At 54.2% G+C, this 24,329-nt stretch overlaps 1 protein-coding gene across 3 annotated transcripts in view; it reads left to right on the top strand.

The window, feature by feature from the left end:
- ITGB2 (integrin subunit beta 2) overlaps positions 1–24,329 on the top strand; it is a 47,920-nt gene that overhangs the window by 9,543 nt on the left and 14,048 nt on the right. Inside the window, exons 1-6 of one of the 3 annotated variants that reach the window (XM_007970233.3) lie at positions 4,733–4,827; positions 15,041–15,101; positions 15,486–15,574; positions 18,617–18,797; positions 22,210–22,380; positions 24,023–24,264. In XM_007970233.3, the coding sequence (XP_007968424.2) occupies positions 15,044–15,101; positions 15,486–15,574; positions 18,617–18,797; positions 22,210–22,380; positions 24,023–24,264 (741 nt within the window). In that variant the 5' untranslated portion in view covers positions 4,733–4,827; positions 15,041–15,043. Of the gene's footprint in view, positions 1–4,732; positions 4,828–12,410; positions 12,472–15,040; positions 15,102–15,485; positions 15,575–18,616; positions 18,798–22,209; positions 22,381–24,022; positions 24,265–24,329 lie in introns of those variants that run through there. The other 2 variants (XM_073011139.1, XM_007970209.3) reach the window with 2 other exon arrangements.

Here is a 24,329-nt window from a genome sequence, read left to right as displayed (position 1 = left end):
ACATAGCGAGACCTAGTCTCTGTTAAAAAAAGAGAGAAAGAAACAACAACAAAAAGAAAATTTACAGAGTTGTGCAATCATCACCACAATCTAATTTCAGAGCATCTCCACCCCCTAAAAGATCCTTCTGCTCATTTGCAGTCACTTCCTTCTAGTTCCTCCAAAAAGAAAGATATAAACTATTTTAAGAATACAGAAAAGTGTGGAGAGCACTAGTACCAATGCCTAGACTCCTACCTCTCATCTTATCAACATGTTGCCTGACTTTGCCTATAACTTTTTCTTCCTTTTTAGTAAAGAAAACTCTTTAATAGAACACTGAAGCCCTCTGCTTCCATCTCCCAGGCCCATAACCTTCTCTGTCTTCAGAGGTAACCACCGTCCTGCTCGAGGGGTATGTGGGTCTGCAGGCACGAGGTGTGTGTTGTTCTGCAATGCCTCCTTCTGCATTTTGCTTTTCGAAAGAATCTCAGTGTTACAGATCTGCGGGTCATGAGGCTTCAGACCAGCACTTCGAGGGCTCTTATTCATTACCCTGTAGCATGAGTGTGGCACCATGGATGTACGTGATCTAGGCTATATTTCGGTCCCCTTTTCAGGAGTGCTGTGTTTTTTCTTTCATGCCATCCTTTGGCCAGCATCTAATTTCATTCAGTTGTGCCCATGAATTTGACCTCCTTATGATCTTTGTGCTTTAGAATGTGTGGTTACTTCCCTCGTGGTCGAGGAATTATGTGTTTATCATTGTCCCACGTTGTAACATAATTGTGTTTAAGTTGGAGATGAAGGGTTACATTCCTCAAATTCTCTACCTGCCAAATTTGCATTTCTATTTGATTTTTTTCTTGTTTATTTGTGTGTGGTTTTTTTTTTTTTTTTTTTTTGGTTGTTTTTTGTTCTGGAGACAGAGTTTCATTCTTGTCACCCAGGCTGGAATGCAGTGGCACAATCTCGCCTCACTGCAACCTCCACCTCCCAGGTTCAAGTGATTCTCCTACCTCAGCCTCCCAAGTAGCTGGGATTACAGGCACCCACCACCATGCCCAGCTAATTTTTGTATTTTTAGAAGAGACAGGGTTTCACCATGTTGGCCAGGCTGCTCTCGAACTCCTGACCTCAGGTGATCCACCCACCTCAGCCTCTCAAAGTGCTGGGATTGCAGGTGTGAGCCACCGCAACTGGCCTGATGTGTTTATTTCTGAGAGAGATGTGTTAAAGATATTTGCCATTTGGGGCTGTGTTGGTTTGCTCACATATTTGTCAGTCTTTGTTTTATATATTTTGAAGTTCGGTACATAAAGGTTTATGACTGCTGAACTGTCTTTGTGGATTATAACTCGCATTCATTACACCTTCCTTTGTTCATTTGATGCATTTTGCTTTGATTTATATCTTTTTGACGTTATGTGATATCTTCGTTAGTATTTTCTAGCACATATGTGTATTTTCCGTTTCTTTATTTTCAGCCTTCAGTGTTGTTCTCTTTTAACCATGTATCTGATAGACAGCCTTTTTTACACTTTTTACTTTTTAATTGGGGTAAAATATACATAACATAAAATTCACCATTTTAACCATTAGAAGTATGCATTTCTGTGGCATTAAGGACACTTATTACTGTGTGACCATCACCACCAACTGTCTCCAAAACCATTTCGTCTTACAAAACGGAAACTTTATACCCGTGAAATAATAACTTTGCACTTCCTTGAAATGTTTTTTTAATCTTACTACAAAAAATTTCACACATCTACAAAAGTAGAGAGAACAGTTTAGTGAAGCCCCATGTCCCCAACAGTGACTTCAATAATAATCAACTCACAAGTGACCTTGTTGTATCAACACCTCTCTCCCCGCACCCAACCCACCACTCTTTATTTGGAAATAAATGTGAAACATCCTACTGCACCACCTGCAAATATTTCAACATGTAACTCTAAAAGATGGGGACTTTTAAACATAACCACAAACCATTGTCACACCTAAAACGATTAACAATGATTTCAAAACATGCTCCTTGCATTGCAATTGGTTCATATTGAGATTAAATCTCCCAATCCAAAGGGTCTCTCTCCCTTCCTCTCTCCTCTTGTACTTTGCCATTTGCCTCACGGGGATTTCTTCAGCTTGGATTTTGCTAACTGCATCCCTACAATGTCATCTCACACATCCCCCTGACGCTTCTTTGTAGATCTAAAAGCCTCGACCTGATTCAGCCTCAATAGTCACCATTGTTCTTTCTATTTATCTTAATTTCTATTGTTATTTCATTAAGACTAACTCATTAAAGGTGTGTGCATAACGTCTGGTGCATCTGTGATGTTCCCAGCGATGGTCATTGACGACTTGAAGTCATCAGCGGGTGTAGTAGAATGATACTCTCTTTCTGTCCTTCTTCATTATTTTCTAGACTAAGTCTGTAATGAGAAGATGCCCTTGACAGAGAACATTTATTTGGAACTTCTTTTGTCTCTTTATTTCTAAAATCCAATGCAAGACCTTGTTGATTTAAAACGAGAAAATGTAACCCATTCACAGGTGCTGTGATTCCTGGTGGGTTTGAAATTATTCCCAATGTCTAATTGTTTGGTTTTTATTTACCTTTCTTGTTTGTTCTATTTTCCCTTACTTTTTTCTGGTTTTTTTTTTTTTTTTTTTTTTTTTGAGGCGGAGTCTCGCTCTGTCTCCCAGGCTGGAGTGCGGTGGCGCGATCTCCACTCGCTGCAAGCTCCGCCTCCTGGGTTCACGCCATTCTCCTGCCTCAGCCTCCCGTGTGGCTGGGACTACAGGCGCCCGCCACCGCGCCCGGCTAATTTTTGTATTTTTAGTAGAGACGGGGTTTCACCGTGTTAGTCAGGATGGTCTCGATCTCCTGACCTCGTGATCCGCCCATCTCGGCCTCCCAAAGTGCTGGGATTACAGGCGTGAGCCACCGTGCCCGGCCTACTTTTTTCTTTTAAAGGATTTGTCTCTTTTTTTTTTTTTTTTTTTTTTGGCTCAGTTGCCCAGGCTGGAGTGCAGTGGTGCAATCATGGTTCACTGTACCCCCAACCTCTTGGGTTCAAGAGATTCTCCCACCTCAGCCTCCCTGGGACCATATCGCATGCCACCATGCCTAGCTAATTTTCAGAGCATTTTTTTGTAGAGATGAGGGTCTGGGTCTCCAAATGTTGCCTAGGCTGGTCTCGAACTCCCGGGCTCAAGTGATCCTCCCACCTTGGCCTCCCAAAGTGCTAGGATTACAGGTGTGAGCCACCACGACCAAAATAAAGATTTGTCATATTTTTTTCAGGTATATACATTTTATTTTTATTCCTAAGGAGACTCTTGAATTGTTATCATATATACTTGGATTTTTTTTTTTAGCAAAATGCCCACTGACGAGCATCTGTATTCCTCCCCAGATAGGATGGAATGACAGTGTGCTCCCTGGCCCCTCCCAACCCAGCCCTCTAGGCGTTTCATTTCATAGTGTTAATATTTTTACCACTATTTTTAAATCAATGGGTTATGACATCATGATTTTTACTTATTTATTTGCCCAACTTTGTATCATCTGCTCTTGTATTTCTCATGGATTTCTTCACGTCTATTTCTGCAAGACATCTTTAAAACAGAGTTTAGGGCCCGGGCACTGTGGCTCATGCCAGTAATCCCGGCACTTTGGAAAGCAGAGGTGGATGGATCACTTAAGGCCAGGAGTTGAGACCAGACTGGCCAACATGGTGAAACCCTGTCTCTACTAAGAATACAAAAATTAGCTGGGCGTGATGGTACACATGCCTGTAATCCCAGCTACTTGGGAGGCTGAGGCAGGAGAATTGCTTGAACCCGGGAGGTGGAGGTTGCAGTGAGCCGAGATTACGCTGCTGCACTCCAGCCTGGGTGACAAGAGCAAAACTCCGTCTCAAAACAAATTGAAAACAAAAAATAAATACATAAATAAAACAGAGCTTAGGGTAGTAATGTGTCTGAGTCCTTGCTCTGAAGATGTCTGATTCGGGTTTTTTTCTAGGTATAATCTCTTTCCCTCCTCTTCCTCTTCCTCCTCCTCTCCCTTCTCTCTCTCTCTGAGCCTGTAGTATTTTACCTTTCATGTTCTGTGGTATCATCCTAACGATCCTAGTTACGGGACCTCATTGATCCATCCCTGAGGGGTTCAGTGGCCTCGAAATCCATGTCCCCGCCCAGATCTGCCGCCTTCCTCCTGTGACCTGAGCGTCTCCTCCTCACTGTCCCTGTTCCCTCCCCTCCCGCCCCCGCGTGCAGGTGGATGTCAGTGCGTGCACGCACCCACGTTTTCTTGCCTGTTCCCATCTCTTTATCCTCCTTGGCTGGTTCCTCCGCTCTGTTCTCTGGCTCAGGAATTTGCTCTCCAGGGTTTTTCATTCTGCTCTTTAGCAGAATGTGTTACTGTTGCTTTCCATCATCAAACTTTTCACTCCCATGGCCTCTGTGTTCTTCTTCCTGATGGGTGCCCTCTCCTCTGCCTGGCGCTCCTGGAGGCTGGGCCCCTCTCCCAAGTGCGAATCTGATGGAGGCAGGTCCTTCTTACCGGGACCTCATGTGAGAAATGACATGTCCCACCTGTCTCGAGGGGTTGTTCTCTGACATCGGAGCAGCTGTAGAGCAGAGAGGGGCAGGGGTGAAGGGCCACGGTGGTGCAACCCACCACTTCCTCCAGCGAGGAGCTGAGAGGAACAGGAAGTGTCAGGACTTTAGGACCCACGCCTCCAGCTGAGGTTTTTAGACGTGATCCAGGGCAGACTGATAGTGAAGCCCCCACGCCCAGCCAGGAGCACCGTCAAGGCCTCCAGTGCACCGAGGGTGAGTGTGCAGAGGCCCCGCCATGTCCACGGTGATTTTTGGAGGAAAGCACTCGCCTGCCCTGGCCTGGAGTGACCCTGGTGACCCTGCTCATGGCCCCGGCCCAGGGGTGTCTGGCAGGAAGGGGTCTCCAGACCATCTGCTCCACGGTCCCCTTTGAGACCCAGCAAAGGGAAGTGCCTGCCACTACGCGCAGAGTCACACGGGGTGCTGGGAGCGATTGTGACTGAGGATGGCGCCGGCATGGGAGGACAAGGGACTGTGAGGCTGGCAAGGCCAGGAGAAGGCTGGGCCCACAAGCGCCTAGGGGGTGGCTGGAGGGTCCTGGCGCTCTGGGCTGGGCAGGAGAAGGGTTCCTGGGGCCTCCTCTGTGAACCTGCTGCGCCTGCCTGTGTTAGGCCCTCCTGACTGCATGCCGCCCCGCCTGGCTACAGTGATTCCATCTCCAGATCAACTCGCAGTGTGTGGTGTGGTTTGTGGTGTGTGGTGTGTAGTGTGGCATGGCGTGCATGTACGTGTGTTCATGTGTGGTTCTTGTGTGTAGCATAGTGTAGTGTGGGGTGTGTGTGTGTGTATGGTGTGCAAGTGTGTGTGTGATGTGGTGTGGTGTCGTATGTACATGTGTGATGCACATGTGTGTAGTGTAGCATAGTGTAGTGTGATGTGTGTGTGTATGTATGGTGTGCGAGTGTGTGATGTGTGGTGTCTGTTGTATGTACACGTGTGATGCACATGTGTGTAGTGTAGCATAGTGTAGTGTGGTGTGTGTGTGTGTATGGTGTGCAAGTGTGTGTGTGATGTGGTGTGGTGTCTGTTGTATGTACATGTGTGATGCACATGTGTGTAGTGTAGCATAGTGTAGTGTGGTGTGTGTGTGTATGGTGTGCAAGTGTGTGTGTGATGTGGTGTGGTGTCTGTTGTATGTACATGTGTGATGCACATGTGTGTAGTGTAGCATAGTGTAGTGTGGTGTGTGTGTGTGTATGGTGTGCGAGTGTGTGTGTGATGTGGTGTGGTGTCTGTTGTATGTACATGTGTGATGCACATGTGTGTAGTGTAGCATAGTGTAGTGTGGTGTGTGTGTGTGTATGGTGTGCGAGTGTGTGTGTGATGTGGTGTGGTGTCTGTTGTATGTACATGTGTGATGCACATGTGTGTAGTGTAGCATAGTATAGTGTGATGTGTGTGTGTATGTATGGTGTGCGAGTGTGTGTGTGATGTGGTGTGGTGTCTGTTGTATGTACATGTGTGATGCACATGTGTGTAGTGTAGCATGGTGTGGTGTGGCGCATGCTCCACGCTCCTCTGGGACCCTCAAGCTTCCCTGCCTCCTCTGTGGGGACCCCTGGGTGAGGTCTTGCTGTAGGGGAGTGGGCGCTGCTGTGCGATTCTGGTCCAGATGTTTCAGCTGGTGACCCTGGCCTCCCCACGACAGGCTCCTGGAGGCCGTTCCCAAGGTCCTGGTGGGAGGGGGATTGAAGGCATGGCCCTGGGTCCCGGGCCCACCTGGTCCCCTTCTCCCAATACTGCACTCTTGGGGCCAGCCCTCCCTACGCATCCTCCGCCCTGTCACCCCTTGCACCACCACACCCACACACAATCCCCTCTCCCCCGGATCTGGGGGCCGGGATCCTGCCCTGCTGTCCCTGTCCGTCCATCTGGGGCCCCTCTCCTCTGTCAGTTCCTGGGCGGGGGGAAGGAGGGGTGGCACGGCTGCAATGGGGAAGCGGGGGATGGCCTGAGAGCACAGCCTGGGAGCGAGCTGTGGGGACTCAGGGGACACTCACTGTCACTCAACTTCCCCGTGACGGTGGCGCGACGCCCACAGGTTTGGGGGCTGAGGCTGAATTCTGGAGGCTTCACAGAAATGAGCTGCTAGAAGCTCTGGGCCGTCCACCGTCACTGTAGCGCTTCACCATGAGCAGCTTCGCAACTCCACACCCAGCTCACTGCAGAATCCCCGGGGCCAGCGCCTCACTGAGAGTGGCCTCCAGACTCTACATTTTAGGAAGGAACTCCCACCCCACCCAGTTGACTGCAGAATCCCCGGGTCCCTGCCGGCCTGGCACCCAGTATTCCCCTTGGTATTCGGGGATGAGTGGGGGAGTCCCTTTGCTGGGAAGAGGTCCCTAGCTGGGCCCCTGCAGGCGGTGGTTGAGCCTTGGCCCCAGGGCCAGTCCCCACCGGGTGTGCCATCCTGAGCAGGGCCACAGGGCAGATTCCCCAAACAGCCAGGACCCCTGTGGCCGCCTGACCCCAGGGGGCTGAGGCCCTCGGTGAAGCAGGTGACCAGGCGGGTGTGGGGTTTGCTGTCAGCTCCGCAGCATCACTGCCGCTCAGCATATGAGTTTCCACTCCCAGCAGTAAATGAACAGACGAGCAACTGAAGGCGCCTCTGAGTGCTGGGAGAGGAGACGCTCAGCCACCCAAGGGCCTTTGCCCCAGGGGAATAAATCCGGGCATTTCCTGGTGGGCGTGGGCTGGGCTGGAGAAGCTGGGCCTCCTGGCAGGGGCTGGCATGAGATCCAAACACTGCACAGGCAGCTGGACAGTCCTCCCCTGGGCCTCGGGCTTCTCACCTGAACCACAGGGTGGTAACCCCTGCCCCTCCCAGGCTGCATCGACGTGACCTGCCTAGTGCACAGTGAGCCTGAGGCAATACGGTCACCACTGGGGGACTCCCTGGGGAAGAGGCCCCCGTACTGCGAGGTGCCCATGAAGGGACCACCGCCACCCAGGAGATGGGAGGGACCCTGTCTGCACCCTGTCTGGAAGGGACGTGGGGTGAGCAGGCTATTTGGTCCCCTGGGACTCAGTTTCCCCATCTGTGAAACAGGAGGGGTGGTCTGGCCAATTGTGCACACTCCAGCTGTCTCTATAGTCAATCATGTAATTTGAACTCACTTCCCCAGGGCTCCTGCCAGGCCCAGCTCTGTCCACTCCAGCCCAGGCCAGGCCCCACCAGGTACCAGGGCTGTGGGGCATTTGCCTCTGTGGATGGAGCAGCATGGCGCCTGTAGCGGTTCCATGGAACAGGTCCTGTGTGGCCCCCCTTGCTGCACTCCTGTCCTGTATTAGAGAACCATGGTTCTGCCTGAGGCCATGTCACCGGAGGCTGGCTCCTGTTCCCGGAGGAGAATGCCAGCAGCCACAGGGATCAGTAACACAGGCATTCACCAGCGGGTACAGACCAGGTCGCTGGGAAGCCCCAACTCAGGGGGCTCTGCAGTGGGCACCTGGCAATTATGGTGATGTGGGTGACACCACCCCAAGGCGGACCTGGTGCCAGCAATGATCCCTCATATCCTACTTGGCACAAACTGGCACTAACATGGGGCATTGATTAGGTGGTTGCACTCCTCGACTCTGAGCCCATGTGTGTGGAACCCAGGCCCTGAGTGAGCACAGAGGGCCCTGGTGCTATATTGAGCAGAGTGGGCAGAGGCTCCCGCCCACCCCCTGCCCACCCGGGGCTGCGTGTTCTCTCTGGCCATCCAGGGACTGAGAGTGCAGAAGAGTTAGCCGCAGGGGAACAGCTTCCTGCCTCGCTGATTGGTAAACAGCCTTGCTGGGAACGCGTGTTGGTGTTAAGAGTGGTGGAGGTTTCTGTGAGTGATGGAAACTCGGGGTAGGGGTTGGGGAGAAAGAGGTGCTGAGAGTCTCAGCAGAGGGCAGAGTCCAGGAGTTCTGGAGCGCAGCTCGGAGCCCATGTGCCGTGCCCAGAGGAGAGGCTGGCAAGCCCGTCCCATGGATGGGTGAATGGGTGAGTGACAGTGGCAACAAGCCCATGCCAGCAGGGAGGTCCCACCGCCGTGAAGCAGTGTCCTCAGCAACGTCACGGTGGGAACAAGAAAGCCGGTGGCTTTGGAATCTGGAGGAGCAATTTCAGCACAATGCATCGGCCACCATGAAATTCAGTTTTTAAAATGTCCTTTTTTCATTTATCACAGAAAGGGTGGAAAATACAAACAAGAATAATGAAAATTGAAAATACTCATAGTGCCACCACCCAGAGAAACACAGAATATTTTGGTACTGTCTCTCTTCCTCTTTCCCACAAATTCACTTTTACCACAAAGCCAAGCTGCCCTGAGTAGCCGTTCGCATGTTTTTGTTGCTGTGTGGCTGCCCTGAGCAGCCATTCACATGGTTTTGTTGCTGTGTGGGACTCCACAGTGCGGGCATCAAAACTGCCAAAGCGTCTTCCAGGTTTGTTGGCTCCACAGGGAATCAAGTTATTTTGGCTGAAATCCCTGATTCTTTCCTAGCGTGACTCGTATGTCTCTTAGGCAGTTTTCTTTCTTCAGTTTTCTTTCTTCTTTTGTGAATTACCTGTTCAGGGTGCCACAGCCTTGAAACATCCTTGAATGGAGTATTTACCTTTTTGTTATTAATTTCTAAGATATCTTTAGAGGGGAAGATTGCCAGTTACCTTTTGCACTAGAGAGATATAGGTATTTTCTCTATGCAATTTGTTATGTCCAACATGTGTCATTTTTAGAGTCTGTCTTCTTGTTATTTTCCCCCTTAGCTTTTCTTTTTTTTCTTTTTTTTTTTTCTTTTGAGACAGAGTTTCACTCTTGCTGCCCAGGCTGGAGCGCAGAGGTGTGATCTCAGCTCACTGCACCCTCTGCCTCCTGGGCTCAAGTGATTCTCCTGCCTCAGCTTCCCGAGTAGCTGGGATTACAGGCGCCCGCCATCAGTCCCAGCTAATTTTTGTATTTTTAGTAGAGACGGGGTTTCACTATGTTGCCCAGGCTGGTCTCAAACTCCTGACCTCAGGTGATCCACCTGCCTCAGCCTCCCAAAGTGCTGGGATTACAGGTGTGAGCCACCACGCCCGGCCTCCCCTTGGCTTTCATGCTGAGGTTTTCTTACTCTTAGATACCTATTCTTCTATTTCCTTTATTGTTTTATTCCCTAAAACCGAAGTCCTACACATTTGTGGCCATTCTTTTACGTCCACAACAAGGGCGTCCGGGGCCTCAGCCTCACGTCGCCACCTGGGAACAAACAGTCTCCTTCGTGTTAGACGGAAGAGTGGTGTCCCCTGGTCTAAAATGCTGTAAATATCATTGGATTTCCCTTTGACTTGAGGTATTTAGCAGAGTACTTTAGCATTCCTTATTAATATGTGTGTGTGCGGGACAGGGTGTCTTGTTTTATTTCATTTGGCCAGAAATTGTGGCCTTTAAAAGTTGTGCTATCGGGCCGGGCGCGGTGGCTCAAGCCTGTAATCCCAGCACTTTGGGAGGCCGAGACGGGCGGATCACGAGGTCAGGAGATCGAGACCATCCTGGCTAACATGGTGAAACCCCGTCTCTACTAAAAATACAAAAAAAATAAGCCGGGCGAGGTGGCGGGCGCCTGTAGTCCCAGCTGCTCGGGAGGCTGAGGCAGGAGAATTGCGCGAACCCGGGAGGCGGAGCTTGCAGTGAGCAGAGAGCGGGCCACTGCACTCCAGCCTGGGTGACAGAGCGAGACTCCGTCTCAAAAAAAAAAAAAAAAAAAAAAAAAGTTGTGCTATTAGGCCGGGCGCAGTGGCTCATGCCTGTAATCCCAGCACTTTGGGAGACCGAGGCGGGTGGATCACGAGGTCAGGAGTTCAAGACCAGCCTGGCCGATATGGTGAAACTTCATCTCTACTAAAGATACAGAAATTAGCTGGGCCTAGTGGTACCTATAGTCCCAGCTACTCAGGAGGCTGAGGCAGAAGAATTGTTTGAACCTGGGAGGCGGAGGTTGCAGTGAGCTGAGATCGCACCACTGCACTCCAGCCTGGGCAACAGAGTGAGATTCCGTCTCAAAAAAAAAAAAAAAAATTGTGCTATCAAACTTCACAGATAGTAAAACGAACGGTAGGAACACGTCTCCCTGTCCCTTGGGGAAATACACGTTTGCAGGGTTGGAGGGTCAGAGGAGACATGGGCTGGGGGTTCCTGCATCCTCTCCGCTCCGACTTGTTCCTCTCTGATTTGACCTGTTTTTGTCCCTGGATTTCCTGGAGCCTCTGTGATCCAAGAACAGCGTTCCAGCCCCCACCTGAATGGCACTTCTCTCCAGTTCTTTATCACATTCCTACGAAGCAGAAATAAGTCCATCTTGATGCTCTGGCTTTTGGCTTAGAAGGTGGATGCCTAGTTTATAATCATCCCTTGAACCTTCAGTTCCCTCCCACCTCCTCTTCCTTCCAACCTTGTCCCCCACTGGCATCGTCCATCGCTTCCTGTGCACCTCCGAGTCGCTTTGATGCAAGCGTGTCTCCTCTGAGAAGCGTAAGGTGGGTTTTATTCCCTGACCCCAGCACAGGCAGGAGCAAGCTCTGATGCAAAGTTCTAATGGGTCTGTGGGGCCTCTGGCTTTTCAGGCAGTCTCATCTTAGGGTTTTACGGGGTTGCAAAAAGGAAGCCTGACCCTGCTGATTCTTCTCCCAGCATAGGCTCTGCCCTCTCTCTGTTGTCTCACTTTAAAGTTTCCTTTCTTTTCTTTTCTTTTCTTTTCTTTTTTTTTTTTTTTTTTTTTTTTTTTGAGACAGAGCCTCCTTCTGTCACCCAAGCTGGAGTTCAGTAGTGCCATTAAGGCTCACTGTAGCCTCCACCTCCTGGGCTCCAGTGATCCTCCCGCCTCAGCCTCCTGAGTAGCTAGGACTAGAGATGCATACCACCATGTATGGCTAGCTTATTTTCTCTTTTCATTTTTTGTAGAGATAGGGGTCTCGCTATGTTGCCCAAGCTGCCCTCAAACTCCTGGCCTCAAGTGATTCTCCTGCCTTGGCCTCCCAAAACACTGGGATTGCAGGCGTCAGCTACCACGCCGGCCTGTTCGTTTCCCGTGTTTGCTCCTGTTCTCCTGTCTTTGACTTCTGTGAAAGGGCGCGTGTGATTTGGCCCGGATCTGCTGCAGGTCTCTTCTGACGCCGCTTTCGTGTCTCGGAGCCTGAATGTTCAGAGCTTTGCTCGCCGTGAAGTGGGGTTCATCTGGTGCCCGGGAGGGAAGGGCGCCCGGCCCCCGAGGGGTTCTCCGGGGAAAGATGACACTATCCCCCTGGTCCTGCCCCCTCAGCCCCCCGCTTCCCCTGTGCAGGGGACTTGGTGACAGATACCACTTCCTGCAGCTGGGCTGGGGTTGCACCAGCACTTCCCTCTCGGGCAGGGTTGAGGTCAAGGGCGACTCTGATGCAAGGTTCTGAGAGGCCCATGGGGCTGTGGATTCCTGAGCAGCCTCAGCTTTGGGTTTTTCACCTTAGGTCTTGGTAAGGGGACCCACCTGCCCTTAGACGTGGGAAGTCCAGGAGCTGGAGGACGAGGAGGGCGCCTGCCCCCAGTGTGGGGCAGCAGGGAGGGCGGCAGGGTGATCAGGCTCCAGGCTGGAGCTCTGGGGCCTGCTCGGGGGGGGGGGGGTGCAGGACGGGGGGGGTCTGTGCTCTTCCTCCCTGCTTGCCCTGCAGCTCTGCCGGCTTAGCTTCAGGGCACCAGAAGTGACAGTGGCCAGGTACCTGCCTGTTTGCCTGAACGCTGTCCTACATCTGTGCCTTACCCATTCCCGTCTCCCAGGGAGCTGGCACAGGCCCTTCGACCACCTCCAGGCACACGGAGGAAACGGATGCAGAGAAGCCAGATGTGGTCTTGGTTTCTTAGGCCTCAGGTGAGGCCCTGGACCTCCGTGGGCCATCCTGGCTGCTGGGTGGAGGGGCTGCCCTGCCCTGTTCTCCCACAGAAGGGAGGCCGGCTGCCAGGCTCAGTGCACTGCCTTACCTCCCGGAGCTGACCTTCGTCCCCAGCTGTTTGTCTGGGCTCAGCCACTGGCATCAGGGGGTGGGGCAGGGCCTGGCTTCTCTTATGCCCCCAGTTCCGAGCCCCCCAGGGCTGTTCATGGAGGAGCAACAGTGGGGAGAGGTTGGCTCCCTGCCCGCCCCCTTGCTGTGGTCATGGTCAGGGCACTGTGGTCTCTGAGCCAATCCTGCTGGAATCAATGTGCACCCCCTCTCCCTAGGGGCAGGGGGGATGCTCAGGGTAACTGGGCTCCAGGTCCATATCTTGCTGCTGCTGGGGGCCTCAGTTTCCCCATTTGAGGGTACAAAGTGTTTGCATGCCGCTGGTCATGACTGTGTTAGGGGCGGAGACGTCAAGTCTGCGGCCCCAGGGAAAGCGTGGAGCTGGGGTATGAGTCCTTACCAGCCTGGCTGGGGCTGCCGGGGGAAGGCTGCACCCCCTCCCCACTTGGCACAGCTGCGAACTGGGGGTGTCCTGAGGCCAGCTGGACCCTGCACCCTGGGGTGGCTCCAGGATGCACAGGGTCTCCGGTCAGCTGAGGGGTTGGTGGGCACTCATGGCACCGAGGCCTGTCCAGGCGCGGGACTTTGGGGGGGCGCAGATGGAGAGCTGGAACTGGCCTTGGCCTGAACCACAACCCCCAATGATCAGAGACACAGGGGCTTTCAGACACAGGGTGGGCCTGGTGTGAACCCAAACCACCTCCTCCAGGAAGTTACAGCAGGTGCAGGTTCTGTTTTTGACCCCAGAACGGGAAGGATCAAGGGTTCCCTTTTGACATTTTGGAATTCTGACTATAATTTTGCTGGGAACCAGGAAACGAGGTCACCTCCAAAACGACAGGACCTTGGGGCTGGTTGGGGCCTCTAAGCTGTGGGATGCTCAGATGGGCCCAGGTGGGTGTTCCGTGGGCCTCAGAGCCCCTGGCACAGGTGCAGGGGTTTTGGGGGATGGAGGGGAGCCAGGGCCCGTGGCTCAGGGCACCCGAACCTCCCCGGCCACAGCACAGCACCCAGCACTGTCTTCAAAGTGAGCAGGCCCTAGTTTGGGGTTCTGCTGGCTTGGGTCTGCCCACTGAACCTTGGGTGACCCTGCCAGCACCACCCGAGGGCAGTGGGTGGGGCAGAAACGCCCCAGGCGCCTGGGGGGCCGTGAGAGGAACCCGCGTTTGCTGGGGGAGGTGTGTTCACCTTTGCTTCTGATAACAGCCCCAGGGTAACAGAAGTGTCTTCCTGCCCATTATGGCAGGAAGGCTCCTGGGTACCCCTTCTCAGAACCTCTCCACCTCTTGGTGCCAGATAAATGGGTTCCAGCCAGGACCCAACGTTCTCAGGTCCTGGAGGTCAGACCCAGAGGCCCACCCCACCTAGGAAGCCCTGAGACCCCCCCAAGGAGCCGACCTAGGGCTGCTTTGGGCACCTCCAGGATGGAGGGAAGGGAGCCCAGGGGTGGGACGGCCCTGCCGCCTGCTAGGAGGTGCTGCCAGCCTCCAGCACCAGGCTGAGGCCTGATTCTGTCATTTTGCCTCTGGGGCCGAGGGCCTGTGAGTGACCACAGAGCTGCCCCGGCTGTGGATGACTGGGTTAAGGACGGGGTGGGTGTGTATCTGGAAACAAAAGGGCAGGAGCCTGGCAGCTGGTGGCTTGGGCAAGTCAGGTGACTTTTTTCCCACCTGGCAGGGACCGCTGGGCTCCTGGGCAGGCCTTGTACACAGCCTGGCACTCTCGGGCATCAAGCCAGCTTTCTCTTCCTGGCCCTGTTTCTGCCACAGAGAGACAGGGCCAAGCCCGGTTCTGCTCCAAGCACAGGCTCTGCTCACGGAGGACTTGGGGTGCACAGGGGCAGAGTGCACACACTGGGTGTGTGGGGTTGTGGTGTGTGTGTGCATGTACATTTGCACGTGTGTATGGTATGTGTGTGTGGTGTGTGCCTGTGTGTACGTGTGCATGTATATTTGTGTGTGGTGTGTAGTGTCTTGGGAGTACGGTGTGGGTAAGGGGTGTATACAGCTCTCTGTGTACATATGTGTGGCATGATACATACATGTGTATGTGTGGTGTGTGCGTGCATGTGGTGTGTACATGCGGTCAGACATGCATCTGTATGCGTGTACACGTGCATGTGTGGTGTGTGGTGTGTGTATTATCTGCATGTGTGTGTGCCTGTGTTGTGTGTCTCTGCAGGGACCCGCTGCAGCTGTCCTGGGTGCCTGGCTGCTGAGCAGGTGTGCTGCCCGCACTGCCGGGCCCGACCTCCCTCCCTCCCTCCCTGGCTATTGGAAGCTGGGCCCAGCACAGCTGTGCTGGCCTGACTCTAACCCACCCCTGCAGGAGGGACAGGGCCCCAGCTCCTTGTCCCACGCCAACTGGAGGGGGGCTTTGTGGGTGGTCAGCCCCAGGGGCTGGGCCTGAGACCGTCACCAAGACCCCTTCCCTCCACAGGACATGCTGGGCCTGCGCCCTCCTCTGCTCGCCCTGGTGGGGCTGCTCTCCCTCGGGTGCGGTGAGTTCTGTGTTCCACGGAGGGGACTCCATGCCTGACATTCCAGTCAGGGAGAACAGGGCCTGCCCTCATGTTCCCATAGATAGAAGTTCCCGGGAGGCTGGGGAAGGATCATGCCCCTGGGGGCAGGTCGGGGACTCAGGCCTTGTCCCCCCACACGCCAGGAAGCTGTGGCTGTGCTGTTTCCCCAGGGCCCGCCTCTGCACCTGGGGGTGGTGGCTGATGCGGGGTCTCCTGGAGGCTGCCTCCCTGTCTTTCTGGGCCTCCTCTGACCCTCCTGCTCTACTCCCTCTTGGATGCAGACCTGTGGTCAGTCACAGGCCCCCTTGGGTGTGGGCCAGGGCGGCCCAGAGCACCCACTCACCTGCCGGCCTCGTCCCTCAGTCCTCTCTCAGGAGTGCACGAAGTTCAAGGTCAGCAGCTGCCGGGAGTGCATCGAGTCGGGACCCGCCTGCACCTGGTGCCAGAAGCTGGTAAGTGCCTCCTGGGCCCCTCCCCACCTGCCCAGCTCCTGGGTGGGGGCCCTTTCCTGCCCCTGAAGCCAGTGGCACCCAGAGGACCAACAACTCCATTCCTCTTGGGGGGTCCCCAGACCCTGGCCTCACCCTCCCCTCGAGGGGCCCCTGAGGTTCTGATGTGTGGTCTATTTGGAAACACACACAGAACACACAATTTTAGTTTTTCTCAGCCATTTCAGAGTAGGTTGTAGACATGGAGCCCTTTGTTTCGTAGTACTTCAAGGGAGGTCTTTCTTAAGAACCAGGTTTTCACTTACAAAACCGTGTAAGTAAGTGCAGAAACACACGCGCTTCCGGCCGGCATCGCCAGCACGCTTTCCCGCAGAGGCAGCAGGCTCAGGGCCAGCGACGGGAACCACCAAACAGCCCTCATCAGAATCCAGGGGCTTTGCAGGGACAAGGTGGCCGAGAGGAAATGTATTTTGATGTAAATGTGTGAATGTGTTTTGATACATGCATATCTATATTTGATAAATACATGTACCAAAACCAGGAAATTCAGCATTGGTATCTCATCATGATCAAACCAACACACTGTACACATATTTTATTGGTTGTCCCAGTGGTGTCTTGGTGAGCATATTTTCCTGGTGGATCTTGTAACTCAGGCTCACTCTGTGCTCAGCTGTCTCAGGCCCCGAACCTCCTAACCCAGGCTCACCCTACACTCAGCCGTCTCCTTGGGCTTCTTGAATCTGGACCGGTCCTCAGCTTTCTTTGTCTTTCCTGTCCTTGGGCATTTCCGAGGAGTTCGGGGAGCAGCTTTGTAGCATGACTCGGGGGTCTTGTCTGGAGTTTCCTCTTCCTGGACTCAGGTGCGCTTTGGCAGGAGCCCCTCAGTGACGGTGTCCTAAATGCCCGTGAGAGGCACTGCTGTTGCCCCGTCCCAGTCCTGATGAGGTCAGTGTGGACGGCTCTGCTGAGATGGCATCCGCCCGGCCTCCCCACCCCGCTGCACAGTCCACTGTGGGCTGGTGACGTTCTGCTCCCATCAAATCACAAGGGTAGGCTCAGCATCCGCGGAGGCCCCCACCTGAAGCCACCATCACTACAATGGCTGCAGCTGGGTGCAGTGCTGGTCCCTGCCTGCCTCTCACGGCTGCCAACCTGAGGAAGGGTCTCTCCTTCTCCACAGTTTTATTTTGTTCAGTAGTGCATCATCTGTGACTGTCCTTTCCTCCCCGAGATGCCCAAATCCACTGGGTTTGGCTCCGTGTCCTGTCCATGGGTCCCCATCCTATTTTTCTGAGCACTTTCTTGCTTTCTGGAGCAACATAACACCGCAGGCCCATCTTCGTGTCCCTTGCCCTAGCCTGGAATCGGATGTTTTTCTGAGGGCTCTGGTTCTTTTCCCTGCGAGTCCGGGTTCCAGCACTGTTGTAGCAGGACAAGCCACAGACAGAATTCCTCAGACACCCAGTTAAAGAAGGAAGGGCTTTATTTGGCCCGGCGCATCGGCAGACTTGCGTCTTAAGAGCCGAGTTCCCCAGAAAAGAAATTCCTGGCCCTTTTAAGGGTTTACAGCTCTAAGAGGTCCACGTGAAAGGGTTGTGATAAATCAAGCAAGCGTGGGGAACGTGACTGGGGGCTACACACATCAGCTGACAGAACAGAAAGTTTTACAATGCTTTTTCATGCCATGTCTGGAATTTACAGCTAGCACAAGTAGTTTTGGTCAGGGGTTAATATTATTGTTATTATTTTAACCACCAGGGCCAGGAGGTGGTGCCAAGGTCCTCTGGCTGTTTATCTTACTCCTGTTTCTTTCCAACTTTTTGCTTTCTCCCATCTCTCCTGTCTTATAAACTAGGGAAGGGGAGCAGGAGGAGAAGGGAAGGGCAGCAGGAGAAGTGGTGTCTCATTTCTTACCGTCAGCGGCTTCCTCGTTTCTCAAGTTTGTGGCCCACGGGGAGTGGCTTCGGGGCCTCCAGCCCACACCACTGTGGCGAGCAGCCCGCGGATGAGAAGCTGGGTGGCTCCTGTCTGTCCTCGGACTAAGCAGGGTGGTCAGGCCCCAGGTGAAACCACCTTGCTCAGGTTGGGTTTTTCTCCCTCCCCTTTCTGGAGGTTTTCAGCTCATCTGAAATAAATACCCTCCAGTGAGATTTGTTTGTGTCTGTGTGGGTTACATTTAGGCTTTCTTTTCCGTCTTGCCGGGATGCTTGCTGATGTAGTTTAATTTCTGGAAGACTTTAAAACTTCTGTGGTTTCAAAAGTCAGAGCTATACAAAGAGGCACCCTGGGGACTGTCGCCCTCCCCTCCCACCTGCCCCCCTGCCCGCGGGACTCACCAGCCCCGGGGTGGGGGCGGGCTTATCCTCCTGAGCTTCCCTCTGTGAAAGCAAGTAGAGAAACACGTGCGCTTCTGGCCCCGCATCGCCAGCACGCTTTCCCATAGAGGCAGCAGGCTCCGGGCCAGTGACAGAACCCACCAAACACAGCCCTCCTCAGAATCCAGGGGCTTTGCAGGGACAAGGTGGCCGAGAGGAAAGCACCCGGGGCCCAGGCCTCCCAGGTTCCCCTCCAGCTTCCGTTCTTCTAAACTTTGAGGGGCTTAGCCCAGAACCCTGCCCATGTTCTGGGTTCCTTGGGGGCCTAGGGACCGCCACATTCCTTTGGGACAGAACAGCTCCCTTGGACAAAGGTTCTGCTGATGAAGGGCTTGAAGCCCCTGGGCCAGCTGCTGGAGGACGCTGAGGCCTCTCCTCTCAGGTCAGCCTTGGGCTGGAGAGCGGGTCCTGAGTCCTTTCTGCTGCTAGAGGCAGAGGAGGAGGGGATACCCTGCCCCCCAGGGCTCTGCTGTGGCTGGGAGCCTTCAGCAAGGGGCTGTCTGGGAGGCCGGAGGAGCTCCCTGTCTCTGTCCACAGGGACTTCTGTCCCAAATTCCAGGTACAGAGGAGGAGGGAACAGGGTGGGTCCTCAGTCCCTGACAGCCAGTCAGCCTCCTGCAGGTCCTGCAGTGTGGCCCCCTCCTGACCCCTGACTCCCCTTCCCCAGAACTTCACAGGGCCAGGGGATCCTGACTCCATTCGCTGTGACACCCGGCCACAGCTGCTCATGAGGGGCTGTCCCGCGGACGACATCATGGACCCCAGGAGCCTCGCTGAAACCCAGGAAAACCACGATGGGGGCCAGACGCAGCTGTCCCCACAAAAAGTGACTCTTTACCTGCGACCAGGTAGGCTTGGCCTCGGTGGGGGTGCCAGGCACCCTCTGTGCTGGTTATTGGCTGTGGCTAGGAGCCTGGCCCTGCTCTGGGGTGTCAGGGCTGCCCAGAAGGGGCATGTGTCCAGGTTGGACAGCTGGGTGGGCCAGTGAAGCCCCAAGGCTGCTGGAAAGCTGAGCTCCTCAGCGCCCTTCTGCTCCGTCCCCGGGTGGAGCTGCCCCAGCCCTCACCATCGGCTTTCTCACAGCCAGACATTCTGTATCTTTTTTTTTTTTTTAAAGGGAGACCAAGCCATTTGGAAAACACTATTCCATTACACACTCGGAAGGCCACGGTACTCTTACAAGAGTAGAGGGTCTGATAAGTCTTGCAGCCAAGAGACCTGAGTCACTGTTTAAATGAGTGTTGTCCAAACTGACTTGACCAGAGCACAGTTTCAGAACACAGTCCCCTGTCAGCACTTTAGAAACGTCCACCTTATCGGTGGCTCACACCTGTAATCCCAGCACTTTGGGAGGCCAAGGCGGTGGATCATTTGAGGTCGGGGGTTTGAGACCAGTCTGGCCAACATAGTGAAACCCCATCTACTAAAAATACAAAAAAAAAAAAAAAAAGATGAGCCGGGCGTGGTGATGCGCACTTGTAATCTCAGCTGGCAGGAGAATCACTTGAACCTGGGAGGCAGAGGTTGCAGTGAGCCAAGATTGTGCTACTGCACTTTACCTGGGCGGCAGGGCGAGATTCTGTCTCAAAATGAAAAGGAAAGAAGGAGGGAAGGGGAGGGGAGGGAAGGGAGGGGAGAAGAGGGGAGAGAATGGGAGGGGAGGGAAGGGAAAGGAAGGGAAAGGGGAAGGGGAAGAGAGCGCCCTCCTTGCTCCAGGAAGGTGGGTGTGTGGTGGTGCAGCAGACGGGAGAAGAAGGCCTAGTGTGGCCACCGACCTGTGACCTCCCAGGCCACAGTGAGGCCAGGGAAGGAAGGGGAAGCCATCTCCCAGGGAGGGGTGCAGACAGAGCCAGGGTGACTTTAGAGGAACCACTGGTGTTGGACAGGCTGGGACTCAGAGCTCTGCCCTCAGGGGAAGCCCAGGTCAGCGGCCACTGGGTTAGCCTTGGGGCAGAGTGGCCCACGATGCAGGCGGCCAGGTGAGAGCCAGCAGCAGCCAGGCGAGAGGTGGCTGGGAGACAGTGAGGGATGGGGCCAAACCAGTGGGGAGGTCCTACACGAGCAGGGGCCAGGTGTCCCTGGGGGCAGCAGTGGACAAAACCCCACCTTAGTGGGGGGATCAGGCCGGCCCCTCATTGCCTCGTGAGCAGGCACAAGCTCCTTTGCCTTGGAACCTCCACCTCTGACCTCAAACTCCAGGGTCTGGCCCTGTGGCCCCTGGAGGCAGCTCTGATGTGTTGTCCCCACGTCCCACCTCACAGTGAGGAACAGGCTGGCAGGGGTGTTGCCTGTGGCCAGAGTTTGTGCAGCTCTGTGGTGCTGGAGGTGTCAGGAAGGATCGTCCTGGAGGGTGGGGGTGTGCCCGAACGGGGGCATCCTTGTGCCGTGGGGAAGGGTCAGGGAGTGGCTGACCACAGCCTGGCATGCATCTCCACTGTGCAGGGGGCAAATGCTGTCGCCTCTGGGGGGGCACAGGGGAGCTCAGGTGGGCACAGGTGAGCTTAGGCAGGCTCAGGTGAGCACGAGGGACAGATCCTACAGCACCCCAGGGCCACAGGCTCCCAGAGCAAGGCGGTAGGATCTGGGAGGGGAACGTCCTCTCACGGGGTCCCGGCCCTACCCCCGCAGCCCGAGGGCCCTTCGCTGAGCCTGGCACTCTGGAAGGGAAGGGACGGGGCCCCTTGGTCGGCCACCAAAGGCCTATGTCTGTGCCCTTTGACTGCAGCACAGTCAACGCTCGTGGGCTCATGGCCTTGGCTGCCTCCTCCATGTCGCTGCAGACGCCGCAAGGCCCCGAAGCCAAACACATTTACTGTCTGCCCTTCGCAGAGAGTGTTTGCTGGTCCCTGGCCCAGAGGCCAAGTGAAGCCTCTGAGGGCTAAAAGGCCAGGGCCAGGATCGCCGGGTGTGAATGTGGGTGAGTGTGTGTGTGTGTGTATGTATGTATGGTGTGTGTTATGTGTGTGTGTTTAGCATTCTGTGTGGAGTGTGTGTGTATGTATGGCATGTATGTGTATGGGTGTGAGTACATGTGTGTGTGGTGTGTGTATATGTGTGTGGCATGTATGTGTGTGTGAGTGCGTGTGTGTGTTTGATGTATGTGTGAGTGCGTGTGTGTGCATGTGGTGTATTTGTGTATATGAGCACGTACATGTAGTATGTGTGCTATGTGTCTGGTGTTGTGTATGAGTGTGTGGTGTGTGTGTATGTGTGCATGTGTGGTGTTTGGTATTTGTGGTGTGTGTATGCATATTTGTGGTGTGTTTGCTGCGTGCGGGTGCTATGTGTGTGTATATGTGAGTGTGTGTGTGTACTATGTGTGACTGTGTGTACATGAGGCATATTTGTGTGTGAGTATTGTCTGTGTGCATATATGTGGGTGTGTATGGCATGTGTGACTGTGTGTACATGAGGTATATTTGTGTGTGAGTATTGTCTGTGTGCATATATGTGGGCGTGTATGCCATGTGTGACTGTGTGTGCATGTGGTGTATTTATGTGTAGGGGTGTGTGTGGGGGGGGGGGGGCGCACATACCCTTTCTCTCAGGACGTGGCAGCAGGCATGTTGGGGATGGGGTAGGCCCTGCACTTGTCCCAGGGCTGAAGGCTGGAGGGTTGGGCAGAGGGGACAGGTCTGGTCACCCTCCCTCCTTGCTCAATCATTAACGTGATGTGTGTTTATGGAAAGCTGACTTGTGCCAGGCACGGTTCTGGGAGGCGGGGACACAGGCTGGTTGCGGTGACACATAAACACAACCGCAGGTGTGACTGAGATGCAGGCGAGTGAAGTCCGGGGCTGGGATGGAGAAAGGGGCATCCTGGGGACGGCCTGCGTGGGCCTTGCTGGAAAGTGCCAGGTTTGTGTGATGCCCGTCTACGTGGCTGCTGATGAGGGTGCCCGTGGGACTGCAGGCATGGGGCCGGTTTACGTGTGAGCCCAGGTGAGCCACTGGCACTCTTAATGAAAAGCGTCCCTGATATCACTGGCGTCAACTCTATGCACCCCAAGCAAGGGTTTCAGTGTCATGCGTGGCACGTGCCTGCGTCCTAGAGCCATGTCCTTCCTCTGAAACTGCAGCCTGCCTGGACGTCCTGTGTCTGGTCCTCAGCTCTGCTGCCAGCTGGGGAGAGGAGAGGTCAGGAGGATTTAGGGGCTGGAGAAGAGGGGGCCAGTGCACAGCCCGCTCGGGGCCGCACGCCCCCAGACACCCTGTGTGAGACGTGAGGTGTGGCTCACGGTGTTCTGTCCCGACCGGCAGGCCAGGCAGCAGAGTTCACCGTGACCTTCCGGCGGGCCAAGGGCTACCCCATCGACCTGTACTACCTGATGGACCTCTCCTACTCCATGCTCGACGACCTCAGGAATGTCAAGAAGCTGGGTGGCGACCTGCTCCAGGCCCTCAACGAGATCACCGAGTCCGGCCGCATTGGTGAGGCCCAGGCGCTGCAGGATGAGACCCAGTCCTTTCCCAGACCCTGGCCACTCCTGCCTGTGGCCCACACACCACCTCATGCACAGGTCCCCAGGGCAGATCAGGGGGCCCCAGATGCAGGTCCCCCCAGGGATCCGCAGAGCTGCAGTCGGCCTTCCTCCCTGCCAGGGGCCACACCCAGTCCCTGGCTCCCCAAGACTTGTAGACATCGTCCAGTCCTCCACTTCCCCTTCCACCTTCTACTTCCTTTATTTATTTCTTGGTATGTTTAAAAGACAAAAGTCTGACAGTGCCAATTATTAGACATTAAAGACTACAATGCACATAGATGGTACAGCAACAGCACCACTGAAGAAACCACACAGCAAGCTCTGCTGGGCCAAGGGCTCTGCTCTCCACCAGCACTGCCTCACCACAGAGCAAGTCTCCAGCACACGTGTGTGTCAGTCACAGCACATGTCTTCCCTGCCAGGCGTGGCTCCTCCCATCAGCACTCTGCCAACTTCACTACATGCAGGGATGCACACACGCATGCTTACACACACACGCACGCAAATGCATGCTCACAAAAATGCACGCTCACACACAAATGCACGCTCACATGCAAATGCACACTCACGCACGTGAATGCATACTCACACATGCAATGCACACACACAAATGCACGCTCACACACAAACACGTTCACACACGCAAATGCACGCTCACGCATGTGAATGCATGCTCACACACAAATGCATGCTCACACATGCAAATGCACACTCACACACGTGAATGCATGCTCACACATGCAATGCACACATACAAATGCACACTCACACACAAACGCACGTTCACACACACAAATGCACACTTACGCATGTGAATGCATGTTCACACACAAATGCATGCTCACACATGCAAATGCACACTCACATATGAATGTATCCTTACACACACAAATGGATGCTCACACACACACATGCTCACACAAATGCATGCTCTCACATGTGAATGTATGCTCACAGACGAATGTATGCTTACATGCCATTGCACGCTTACACTCACGAATGAATGCTCACGTACAAATGCACACTCACACATGCAGATGCATGCTCACACACTTGCATGTGCACACACAGACATGCTCACATGCACACTCCTGATCACCCATGTATGTCTTCACTCACATGTACAAATCATACGCAAACACACATGTCCACATGTGTACCTGGTCACCTATGTGAACTAGGTGTGTCCACACCTGAACATGCTCACATGCATACAGGAATATGTGCACACACAGTTGTGCTACACATGTACACACTCATGTTCACATATGCAGATGGCTGCACATGCACAGATACGCATACGCACATATCCACATGTCCACACTTATACCTGGTCACACACATACATGCAGGAACACACATGCATACACTTGTGCTCACGTATGTACATGATTGCACACACACCCACAGACATTCACATACACGCTTGCACAACACACATGCTCACACACGCTCCACATGTGCCATCTTGCTTTCTCCCCTTCCCTGCTAGGACAGAGGAAACAGGCTGGCCCTCATGCCCCTTTGAAGCTGGCCCTCCCACCTGGGGCCAGCCTGCCGCCTCCCCAGCCCCTCCGTGTGCCCTGCAGGCTTCGGGTCCTTCGTGGACAAGACCGTGCTGCCGTTCGTGAACACGCACCCCGATAAGCTGCGAAACCCATGTCCTAACAAGGAGAAAGAGTGCCAGGCCCCGTTTGCCTTCAGGCACGTGCTGAAGTTGACCAGCAACTCCAACCAGTTTCAGAGAGAGGTCGGGAAGCAGCTGATTTCAGGAAACCTGGATGCACCCGAGGGTGGACTGGACGCCATGATGCAGGTCGCCGCCTGCCCGGTGAGGCCGCTGCCCCTGCTTGGGTCCCCGGCTTCCCCCAGTGTTGGGGGCTCTGTCAGGCAGGT

Source organism: Chlorocebus sabaeus, chromosome 2 (assembly GCF_047675955.1).
Source record: "Chlorocebus sabaeus isolate Y175 chromosome 2, mChlSab1.0.hap1, whole genome shotgun sequence".
In the NCBI taxonomy this organism is placed as follows: domain Eukaryota; kingdom Metazoa; phylum Chordata; class Mammalia; order Primates; family Cercopithecidae; genus Chlorocebus; species Chlorocebus sabaeus.
This window is presented reverse-complemented; position numbering and strand designations above follow the sequence as displayed.